This window comes from Pangasianodon hypophthalmus, chromosome 21 (genome assembly GCF_027358585.1).
Source record: "Pangasianodon hypophthalmus isolate fPanHyp1 chromosome 21, fPanHyp1.pri, whole genome shotgun sequence".
In the NCBI taxonomy this organism is placed as follows: domain Eukaryota; kingdom Metazoa; phylum Chordata; class Actinopteri; order Siluriformes; family Pangasiidae; genus Pangasianodon; species Pangasianodon hypophthalmus.
In genome coordinates this window covers 5,168,033-5,181,091 of record NC_069730.1, presented here as the reverse complement: position 1 = coordinate 5,181,091, position 13,059 = coordinate 5,168,033, and the positions used below count along the sequence as shown (strand labels likewise).

Here is a 13,059-nt window from a genome sequence, read left to right as displayed (position 1 = left end):
AAAAAGGCCAAAACCATTAGCACTGTAATTAGGCACTTGTGGCACATTATATATTTATATTGTACAGTTAGTACTAGCACTGTCTATGAGTCTTTTATCTACAGGCTTTTGACTGGCAGTTTATGCTTAAAAAAAAAAAAAATAAAAAAATAAAAAATAATAATAATAATCTGTCTCAGACAAGACAATTCAATAGAGGCCATTCAGAGCACACGGCAGAACCAGAAGTCAAAAGTGAATTAAATGTTTACATTCAGTGGTTGGAATCATATTAGTAACAGATTTTTATAAAACTTATAATAGTAAATAAAATAAATAAATAAATAAAACTATGCAAGTGTGCCACTCGCTGACACAGTCCACATAAAACACAAAGCAAGGGAACATGGGAGAGTGTGTTTTTAAATTCCAAGCGGAAATTTTGAGACAGTCTTCTGGCAAGCACATAAAAGTAAAACCAGAAGAAAATATCAGAAAAGGTCAAAACAACCACGAAGAAAAGAGAAAACTTACCTCATAGCCACTGGAGGTTTTGACCAAACAGAGCATTGACGATTTCTGCACAGCCTCATATTCAGAGAGGGAAAATGTCAAAGATTTGCATTTGCTTTATAAAAAGCCTCTGGGTGGGAAAAAAAAAAGCACTTAATGTGTTTTCGATAAAATAGCAAACATAAGTTACCATCAAGTCAGAACCAGGCTAATCCCCAAGAGAATTACAGATGTTAAATGAACACTGAATGGCAAATGCATGCCATGTAAAAAATAAAACACAACAAGGTACGCTGTTGTAGAGAAAAAAAAAATATAATATATATAATAATAATTATATAATAATTATTATATAATAATATATAATATAAAAAATCAAAGACAGGGTGGTATAGTGCGGCCCGACACAAAGCGTTATTTTCCTATAACATTATGTCCTAAAGCGTTTTATTCCTCTTATACCACTGAAAATGGCCAACACTAACATTTATTTATTTACTAAAGAACAACACGTCAAACTTTTTATTCATCTGTTGCTATGTTTAATGTTGTGGGACTTCTGGAAAACAAGTCATTTCCTGTTATCACTTATATTATAACAAATATAAACAGTCGCTTCCTCACAAGCATCTCTTTTTTTCCTCTCAAAGTTCAAAATACAAAAAAATATCCTTGTCATGTTACTGAGAAGTCCTCGGTCTTGAAGAGTTTTATTACAAAAAGACTATTACAAAATGCTGACACTGGAGACTCCTTTGAAAATAATAAATAAATAAATAAATAAATAAATAAATAAATTCCCTACATGAGTTAAACTGTAATATCAGCTTCAAATGTACATTTGACTGTTTATTGTTTGTAATAAATCAAAGTAATCACAGCTTTATCATTTAGAATAGGTCATAAGTCATTTTCTTGCAACCTGTCAGCAAAATTAAAGTCACGTATTCGCAAACTGAATTAAGCCACATATTCAGATGGAGTCAAGGAGTGTGAAGTGTGACACTGACACTGATTGTGGTACACCTTTTTTTTTTTTTAAAAAAAAACAAACAAAAAAAAAACATCTGGAACAGTTATACCAGTAGGGTTATGCCATATCAGAACACCATCTCAAGGAGTTAAATGGTCATGAAGTACACAAATGTTCACACAAACAAAATAAACCCCGCCATGCCCAAACAGTGATTACTCACAGCAAGATCCTTTTATCTGCTGTGTGACTGGCGTCTTAATAAAGCACATGTGTTGAATATTTAAACTGGGGCTCTGCATGTTCAGGAGTGCCAACTGGCAGTTACATCTGGAAACAAACACACAAACACACACACAGACACGCACAGGAGTCGTGGAGAGCAGCCAAGCAATCCATCAGGTCCTGAAAACAGGTGAAAGGGATTTGGTTCACATATACACACAGACACACACACACACAGACACACACACACACACAGACACACACACACACACAGACACACACACACACACAGACACACACACAGACACACACACAGACACACACACAGACACAAAACTACATACAATTTGTCATATATTAAGCCTAGTGCATCTGTAACCTAGTGTACCTAGTGTACACATGTAGAGGACATGAATGATGAAGCGTTAAAAATATAGATATTTTTAGAATATGAAAAATGCGGTCACTACTTTTTCCCCCCCCCCAAAGAAAACTGCAATTCTGTGCTGTCTTGATAAACTAAAGAAGCAGCACACGCAGGATAAGCAGGAATATCCAGCCTCACTGCATTTGAAATGTGCACTGGTACGTCATAAGACATCTCACGCATACAGAAAGAGGTGCATCGTTAATGGCAAACGTCTAATGTTAGTTTTAATAATACATATTCTATAGGAAAGGTAAAAATGATTCAGTGGTTCATATAAATATGCAGCTAAAACGCAAAGCATATATTTGTCTTACTTTACCGGGGTAAATTTACTATTATTTTGTAAATGCTCACAAAACTGAAAAAAAAAAAAAAAATGAAATCATTATTTACTTGAATCGATTGCATAGTAAAGTGGGCGCGTAGTTTTTGAACTTGATTTGCTAATATGTTCACAGAACTTTAAACTGAGTTAATTTTGATCATTACAGATGCACTGTTTTCAATATTTCTTGTTTTGTGTCAGCTTTTGAGGCCTAAGGCTATTGTATTATGAAATATTTTGAAACATCAAGTGTTTCGATGTGTATTCTTTCACAGGATTGAGATTTATGTTGTTCATTTAACTCAAAGTTGAGTGAAACGTACTTATAAAACAAAAAAGTTGCTGGTTAAATTTACTTGCTTTTTTTTTTTTTTTTTTTTTTTAGGAGAATCATCCTTGCTTCCGTGTAAACCTTACTTAAAATATGCTTAGTTACATTTACTACTTTTTTTGTGTGGAAATTGTTACCACACTTGACCTGAGTAAATTTCACGCCTATTTTTTTCAGTGTATATACCGTAACCTGTTATACCGGCAGGAGCAGGTGTGTATCCAAACAAGATAATTATCATAGCTTAGTGCTTGCTTAACTACAAAGAATAGCTGTTCAACTTGTCGCTCAATCTTTTTTGAGCCGTGGACACCAGAAGACGTTGTGATAGAAGATCTAAATGTTTTTTGGATTGAATCAAATTGTAGAGAAATCCAGATTAATTAAACCTGTTTTATGGATATTATGGAGAAAAATTTATGTTTTTATGAATATTGCAAAATAAATAAATTACGTTTTTTAATTGACTCATATTTTGGGAACTGTAACTAGCCAAAATCATTAGAAAATATTGCAGGTACAAAGAAAAATAATAACTGTGTAAGCAGGATTTAAAAAAAAATAATCCTGCACACTTCACTAACTGAGACAATTATGAACTCGAGTGATGTAGCTGAGGCTGAGGAACTGTCAGAGTCAGAATTCACACACCTTTCTTTCCATTGCTGTATACTCTTCCTTGTTTAAGCCGGATACAGATATAGATACAGGCATTGTGTTATACCCCAAGCAAATGAATAGAATATTTTTTATAGGAAAACAGGATCTATAGAGTGTGTTAGGTGGCTTGAGTAATTGTATTCTACACAAACAGGGTGAATATGAATTTATAGATCATTTCTTTTTACATTTTTATTGTTCATATACATATCTACACAATATATATTACAAATTACCAGAGTAAACATGCACCATTCCATAAAACTGACAGTGCTTTATATATATATATTGTAGATAATCAGCTAATCAGTGCAATATCGAAAGATTTTCACCCGCCTTGTTTACACAAACAATGAGACATTATTCTTATATATTCGTATAATTACGTTTATGCTGTGAATGTGCAATTAGATATTCAAAGAATTCTGAAGGTGTGTACGAGTTGAACTAGAAGTAATGTGACAGCTCATTCAGAGCAAGTTGGTAGCCTGAAAGCAAAGCAAAAACATCATGGACTAATACTGTAATTACTGCTTTAGAGCTTCAGGTACAGCACACACACACACACACACACACACACACACACACACACACACACACACCCCTATAAAAGCCCTCTTTGTGTAGGCAGAGTAAAGGAAAAACCCAGGTGAAGAACGCAAGCCTCCCACAGAACTCGGGAAGAAATCATGAAAGACAAGCAAAAGCAGTGAAAAGCATATAAACGACTAAGCATTTGCTTCTGCACGCCGTTGTTTTTCCCTGCTCAAGATACGTGAGCTGATCTTTAACCAAAAAAAAAAATATATATATGAGGGAGAAGGAGAAACCAAGAGCATATTAGTGAAAAAGTAAATATGACTGTTGATTCCTTTATGTGCGCTGTCCTACAAAAGAACAAAGCCTAATAGCCACATTGGAACACTCCATTTTTATCCACGCCACGATACAGGCATAATTACGTGACATTATCCTTCATCTTTCTAACACTCTTCTCTCTGCTCTTTTGAGGTGATCTGATATGCTTGAAAGGAACACATTTCATCTTTCCTCATGGTGAAGAAACATGCACTTATTGATTTTTGCAGAAAAAGGAAAAAAAGATGGCACATTGCTTAGATTGTGGATCACATTTCATAGATGGGTAAGAGCATTGCTACTAGCTTACGTCAGTACACCTCTTTTTAATCATTACTGTAGTTTATACCACAGCGCTGCTCAATTTTCTATAACAGCAGCTGCTGCAAGGCGAATCACAGGTTAATAATGCTACTCACACAAGGGACTGGTATAGCAGATGCTTCACAAAAAAATTTAAAAATGTGTGTAATCCTAGAAATGGAGATGTTTTCTGTAAACACATGTTTATTTAGCATTTTTGGAAGGAGTCTCTAGTGTCAGAGGTCTGTAACAGTCCGCGGTATATTTAGCAAACTATCATATGATTAAATACTTTTACACTTCCTCGTTATATTGCTCTAAAAATATATAATGTTAAGAGCAACGACATCTTACAAAATAAAAATCTTCACTTTAGGTTAACTAGCTAGTGTTTGTAAAAAAATATAGCTAATTTAATTTAGTAATTTAATTAAAACGTATGTCAAGCTGCTAGTTCGTTAGCAAAAATACAATTTATCCTTCTACAGAAATTGTTTTCAGCAAAGGTCAAAATGATATAGTGTAGTCAAGAGCATCATAAGAACAAGAAATACATGAACTGACGGTTCAAAAATACAAATAAAAATATCAGGGAAACTATTAGGGAGCAGGTTCTGGTTGATAGATGAGAGAAAAGCATCACTGATGCCTTATGAGCATTCAACTCAAGTCTCACAAGTCATGGTACCAAGCAATAATGACTATAACATTAATAACTTATTATCTACTTGTCACAAGTTACTGATCTGATCATCCCAATTCAACAAATCGAAATAATTTCTGCCAAATAATGGAGGCCCGTATTCATATATTGCGAGGCACGTCACAGTCACGATCACAGTATGGATCAATATAATTACAGTGTGTTTTGTCTATATTATACAGAGCTCAATATTTACTCCAAATGAAGAGGTGGCTAAATGACAGAATGGAGAGAAGGACAGCAAAGAGAGAGAGAGAAACATTAAGAGAGGAATGAAGGAGGGGGACCGCTAGTTCAGTGGCAGCGTAACGCTCCATTAGCCCGCAGGTCAGAGCAACCTTGTCCTCCCCATTCCGGAGCCAAGTTGGCGGAACTAATCAAATTGGTCATGATCTGTCACATTCATCATCCTCTCTGTGATACCACATGCATGACCTGTGCTTAACGTTCCTACTCGAAAGCATGCTAGCACTTGCACACTTGAAGGAACAGAACCACCAAAAAAAAATATATCATTTTTTAAAATCAAGCTTCCAATCCACACGTCACAACTCGACGATTTCACAGGCACATTTCGGACAAGTTCCAACAAATAAGGTGCCAGAGATTAGCAGGAGGCCATAAAAAGAGAGGCACACCGGGGTTCGTGTCCCAGATCGATTCCTGATGCTGACAGAAGGTCTCAGAATTTCGGGTGAATGTGTGCACGTGTGCACGTTCAAACCCAGGTAAGTGCCAAGTCAGCGTGACCCTTTGTGATATCTAGTGCCAACAAAACGCCAGCGGAAAACGGCCAGTTCAAATAAACAACTCAGAGGGAGTTTTCTTAGTGCCAGATATATTCTAAAGTCACATCACTTAATATCACACAGAAAATAAATTTAAAAACTCTACGACTCCAATGACACTGTACAAAAAAAATCTCAATTCTATGCAAATTAGTTATGGAGCAGTAAAGAGACAAATTCAAATGATTAGCTCACATGACTCCTTGGATCAATCCTATGACTTGTGTGGTCTGATTTTTCTTCAATTCCCCATTCACAATTTTAGTTCCTACCTACAATTAGTTACCATTTACCGTTTGACGTGCAAAAACAACAAATAACAAAAAAAAAAAAAAAAAACCCCAAAAAAAACCCCAAAAAAAACCTTAGAACTGTGGTTTCATCTTATCTGGTCATATACAATCTCATTAAATGAAAAAATAAGACTTGGAAGAAAGTAGCAGAGATCATTGGTGCCTCTGAGATGTATGTAGGTACTCACACACACACACACACACACACACACACAAACACACACACAAAAGACTATTACTGTTTCTCATTAGAATTTTTTTAAATTTGCTGGATGGTGAACACCTACAAGTGACAAAAGTAGCAGTCGTTAAAACACACACAAGAAACAAGATAACAATACAAGCTACACAATTGACTTGTGAGTCACATAATGATCATATTTTGTATCAAGACACCATGAAAACAGCCTTACCTATCTTCACTGGATCAACTTGTTTTACTTAATCACTGCTTTAGAATTAGGGTTGGGCAATATGACATTATAATATTAACATCATGACAAATTATGCCACAATACACTTTTCTGAGATATCATGAATATCATAATATGTTTTTATTAAAGACGTTGCCCGTGTGATTGTGTAATGCTCTTTCTTACATCTCGCTCTGCATCATTATATTCAACTGGCTTCCAGAGTGGTGTCATTTGGCCTCTCTAAATCAAGGTGCACGCATGATGCATCGCAAAACACACGCCTCTAATTACAATTTGATCCCATGCCATTTCAGCTCGGATATAATCAGCACTGTGCAAATTACATTATTTATATGCAAATGGTGAACTTCCCCATGCCAATCAGGGACAATCTGGCATAAACACACGAGTGACTTCACCAAATCTTCCATCCAATATTTTTTCTATTTATGTCTGAATTTAATGTCTGAAGTTTTTGAAGAGTCGCCAAAGAGTCAGAGAACCGGGACGCTTTCCATAACGTCCAGGAGTTTTGTTCTAATAGAAGCATTCCTGACTCACCACAAAGCCAGCGAAATTTGGATTATAAAAACAGCAAGGGACACACACACACACACACACACACACACACACACACACACACACACACACACTCTCTCTGCTTCACACATACTCCCACACATGAGCTCATATACATACTAACTAACCAGTGAGCCTAATTCTGTTATGGCCTCAGGCCATTATGCATCACGTTGCTGATTCGCCATGCAGCAGAAATATACACATACACATATACACACACACATATACACACACAGGCAAGCAAGGCCATTTAAAAAGCTGCTTTATGGCAAATGCTTTGCATAGTTCAAAGCAGTAAAACAGACTTCCAACTGTCGCCCATGGCTATATCGTTAGAAGAAATGCTTAAGACTGCCCTATCATGGAGTATACTTTTGTACAAAGCTTTTTAATCCAACCCAAAGCTAATATCCTACAGGACTAGCTGCCAAACTCAGCCTTCACCTCCATCATGATATGATAACCTTGTCTAAAAATACCACGGTTTCATGGTATCACAGTGTCAATTGGCCATGTAAAAACACACAAGTCGGTAGTGAAATTTAAAGGACAAAATCCTTGTATATACACAAAAAACCAACAGGAGAAAGATATTTAAAGTAGAAAGATAATTTTGAGAACAACATTTCCATGAAATGTTTTACAACGTAAGTATTTATCATGTTCGTTTTAAGCGGAAAGAGAGTGGCTCCGAGGAAAAGTGACGCACTAAGTAAACATACGCAATTTTGTTTAGTTCTGGTCAGCAATGCCATGTTCTTCTGCATGTCTGATAGCGGTCATGTATGATAAAGTTATCAATATGCTAGGAGTGGCAGCAGAGGCAGCAATGTGACTGGCTGTGACAATGCAACAACCCTATTTTGGAGAAAGGTGTCATTTACAACATCAGTTGATATATACAATTAAAAGTGACATCAGCGAGCACATCAGAGAAAAGGGATTTAAGAGGAAACAGAAAGAAAGCACAAGAGAGAGGAGGACAGATGGATGCCATGATATCCCTGCAAGGGAATCAACAATAGTTGTACATTTGCATTTATTTATCTGGCAGACGCTTTTATGCAAACAACTAGCGAGATGAGCCAAGCCGGGCACAGAGCTCGGATTAAAAAAGCCGACACTGATGCAAGTTTCTGCGAATTAATAAGAAAGAAATGCAATATGCCGTTGTTTTAGGAAAAACAGAGATTCTGCTAAACACAAGGGTCAGAGTAAGTGATAGAACTCAGACGTGCACTCACACACGTGCACTCACAAGCAGAGAGAGAGAGATAGAGAGAGTTCTGAGTGTTGTTTTGCATCAAGGCATTGAGTATGCACTTTGAGAAAGGATGAGATGGAAAACATCAGGTTACACAGGTAGAAATAGAAAAGGTTTGTATGTAGGTGTTGATGTCACTTGACACTAAATCAGTGGTTCTCAAATTGGGGTCCAAAAAGCATGGCTATGGGGTTAAGCTTTTTTTAAATTATTAGTTACAGCAGTGTAAATCATTATTATTGAATTCTTATAGTTATTAGCTAATCTTAACACAACTGGGCCTATAAATAACGTCATGTTGAACTTTGTGTGTTCTGTCGGTGGAAGGTTCAGGAATAAAACGCTCCAATAAATGAACCAAAATAGTATAATACACATATAAATGATCTTCATGGAATAAATCTGTACTGAAGGGGCTGAATTTATATTTCAGTTAAACTACTAAGTTTTGAGTTTTGAACCCCTGCTCTACACAATATGTGTGACGGTCTGGTTAAACTGGTCTGAATCCATCGCCACATTGACTACAATAAAGCGGTTACCGATGACAAACATAAAGAAACAAAATATATATTTCACCAAAACATGTTTTTATTTACTTCCTACTATCTTACCCAAAGATCACGTCGAGTGAGGATCCATTTTAACATTCATGGTTTCAGTCCTTGCTAGCTAAGTGTGATTTCCTCATATACCGAACATCACACTTTAATCATATAGTCAGATAGCTACTTATGTACTGTAGTATAATAAATGTACGTAAGTCTAATCAATGCAGTTTGTAATCAGATACCAGCTGTCAAAAGGTCTATGATCTCTAATCTTTAAATACGATTTTGACTTTTGGGGATAAGCAGGCTTTTAAATGCTAGAACTTTACTTGTGTAGATGCAAAAAGAAAAACATTTCACTTCCGTAGTAGAAAATTTCACCATGTGAAGGGTTTTTCCAGGCCACCACACGTTTATCTCTAGGCATTACAGTGCAAAATAACACACAGGAGTAAGTAACAGCACCAGTTTGAGAAATAGCTTCCTCGGTCCATCATGCGCTACAGCGGCACCACTCGAAGTAGCATAAAGACACTAACAAGGCCAAAGTGCCAGCATCCTATAACTGATGGTAGCAATTGTCCTCGGATCACAGTCCACTGGGCAAAAGATTACATGAATTACGTGTTGCACTTAACTGTTAAACACTGTTATCTTTTCTTTAGTCTGTGGGTTTGATGAGGGAAAAGCGCAGCACAAGATCCGAAGCTACTAGCAAGAGTATTCGTTTGAACAATCACTAAGAGCTAGGTTATTTTCAAAGTCATGTCATACCCCACTTCACAGATACGTGATGGAAAGGATTTCTATTCTGCTTTTTCAAAATTATGACTTGCAACGATATTGCAGTGCATCTAATACATTAGACATGGAAAGCTGCAATATGCAAATAAACCCTCTAGAGTAATTTTTTTTTTTAATTATATCCTGTGGTTATCGTCAGCAATCTCACACACCTGTAGCGGAAATGATGAATCAAAGAATTCAAATGATCCAAAAATGTAAATCATTTGTTAAAATATCATCAATCGTTAACTATTAATATAGGGGAACCACCACGGTGGTTTTTATTATTACGATGGCATGAGATTACAACTGAAATGTAATCACAATGTTGTATGTTTTTCATGTCTTGCAGACCTACTAGTATTCCTTAGACATGGCCAATAAAATTCTTTCTAATTTTGATTATCGGGTGCTCTAGGACTACAGCCTTAACAAAAAAAATGTTAATCAAAAATAAAGATTTCTTAGATTTGTTCCTCTGGGGGAATTCTTTTATCTGGGTGGATCCGCTGCCTGTCCTGGGAACACTGGAAATGAGCCGGGAATACACCCTGAATGAGACGTCACTTCATGGCAGGACACCATGCACACACACATTCACACACTCATTCAGACCTACTGGCAATTTAGAGTCACCAATCCACCTACCGGCATGTTTTTTGTGGAGTGGGAAGAAACCAGAGAACCCCGAGGAAGCCCATGAGGACACAGACAGCAACCTGAACGCAGGATCAAACCAGGAACCCTGGAGATCAGACTTTTTAAAGGTTTTAGGGAGAATCTTGCAACAGAGTGTTTCCCTGACAGAGTGTAAAAGTAGAACCCCTCAGAAACCCCTTACATTTAAGAGTGTAGGGCTTGTAGTATTTGTATTATTAGTATTAGAACAAACATTTTAATGTTTTTTTTGCCACATTTGGCAGAAGTGACAGATGAAGAATCACCAAACTGAGTATATAAAATTGCTTTAAAAACCCAGAGAAGGAATCATGTCATTTCATTTTATATAAAAATTAATTTACTGGAAATTCAGGCTCGAGTTTAAATCTGAATAAATGACAGGCTATTACACCTGCTCACCTGCATAAACTCTTCAAATACAAGGGTACTATAGTGGACCTTTTCTTGTCAAAGAAGTAATTTTAGTGTATACACTATATGGCCAAAAGTTTGTGGACACCTGTCCATCCCATCCATGTGTGATTTTTGATCATCCCAGATCCCATCCAGATTTAGCCCCCCTGTCCTGGTATAATAACCTCCACTCTTCTGGGAAGACTTTCCACTAGATTTTGGAGCGAGGCTGTGGGGATTTTTGCTCATTCAGCCACAAGTGCATTAGTGAGGTCAGGCACTGATGTTGGGTGAGGAGGCCTTGGGTGCGGTCGGCGTTCCAGTTCATCCCAAAGGTGTGCAGTGGGGTTGAGGTCAGGACTCTTTACACCAAGACAAACCATGTCTTCATGGAGCACAAGGACATTGTTATTTCTGGAACAGGTTTGGGCTCCAGTGAAGGTAAATTGTAATGCTACGAAATACAAAGACATCCTATACAACAGTGGCAACAGTTTGGGGAAGAACCACATATTGGTCTGATGATAAGGTGTCCACAAGTGTATCTTTTGCTTGGTTACTCTATGAGCTAATTATAGTTAAGAAGTAAGGCTAATGTCCTAATTTTAAGTTCAAATATGTTACTAAAAATAATGTTTAAAGGTACCAAGGTACAGTATAGTATATTTTCCTGAATGTACCAGTGGAGGCTCGAGTTTATGGTATGTATAGTATATAAGCATATATCAGATGTTTGGCATGCATGTAGGAGTATGTGTGTGTGTGTGTGTGTGTGTGTGTGTGTATTAGTGAATGTAAGGATAAACATAAATGTAGCCCACCTCTCCACCATGCCCATCGAAAATCCCGAAGATAGACGGGTGGCTCCGGTTGACCGGGTCGGTGAGCACGGCGAAGCGGTCCTCCATGTGATCTCGGCGTCCCTGGATGGCGTACACGGCGGCTCCGGGGCTCTTCAGCTCCCAGCTCTTGGAGAACTCCGCCTCGGACAAGTCCAGGCCGAACCGGTCGTGCTGCATGATCTCGGCCACTTTGCCCTTGACCATTTTCACGGCGTCGCGGCTCGACTTCACAATCGTCTTCACCTCATCGGTGTGGAAGAAATAGCTCCATAAAGCCAGGCTCAGGCACAGCAGAAACAACGTCTCCGGTCGCAGTAGGAAATAGCGCATGATCCGACCCAGAAGAGACAGCAGGGTCATCGTATCTCCTATCATTTATCCAAACGCGCACACGCCGGAAATAGCTCACTGACCTGCTCGAGCTGATCACGTCCACCTTCAGCGCGTCTCAGTCCATCCCTGACGTGCAAACAAGCAGAAATGTTTTACACTTTGTAGCTCTTGTTGTTGTTGTTGTTGTTGTTGTTGCCTGGAAAAGGGAGCGCGTCGCGCGCGCATTGGCGCCGGTTCCGCCGGTGTGCAGCCGCAGTCCAGCGCTTTCATTTACATAGAAACCCGCAGTGAAGCGGTGCTCTCTCCTTCCCCATCAGCTGTCTTACAGAATCAGACAGCAGGCGAGCTGAAAGCTCCTTCTCCACACACACACATCCACACTCATACACACACACACACCACCACTTCCCCAAAATACACACGAGTGTGACGCGCTGTCATAAAAAAAAAAACTCCAGGAGCTTGATATAGGCTACAGGAGCACCGCTGTGGAGTCAGCCCTCCCTCTAAAGGGGCGGGGACTGTCTTGTTTTCAGCCAATTACATGAGCGAAGGGGCGGGGTTAAGGGAAAAAAGAGGAGGGGATTCAAATAAGGATCAAATCAAATCTGATGCCTTATGGTAGTGCTCAAAAATATAATTATTAAATAAATAAATAAATAAATAAATAAATAAGTAAGTAGATAAATAAAGTAGGCAAATAAATAAATAAATAGGGCAACTAAATAAATGAATAAATAAATAAATAAAGTAGGCAAATAAATAAATAAAGTAGGCAAATAAATAAATGAATGAGTGAGTAAATAAATAAATAAATAAGTAAACAAAGT

At 37.7% G+C, this 13,059-nt stretch overlaps 1 protein-coding gene across 1 annotated transcript in view; it reads right to left on the bottom strand.

The window, feature by feature from the left end:
- The window catches only part of ppm1lb (protein phosphatase, Mg2+/Mn2+ dependent, 1Lb), a 72,830-nt gene extending 60,151 nt beyond the window's left edge, over window positions 1-12,679 (bottom strand). The window contains exon 1 of the mRNA XM_026941223.3: window positions 11,876-12,679. Coding sequence (XP_026797024.1) covers window positions 11,876-12,271 — 396 coding nt within the window. The 5' untranslated portion in view covers window positions 12,272-12,679. The remainder of the gene's footprint in view (window positions 1-11,875) is intronic.
- Window positions 12,680-13,059: the final 380 nt, after the last annotated feature.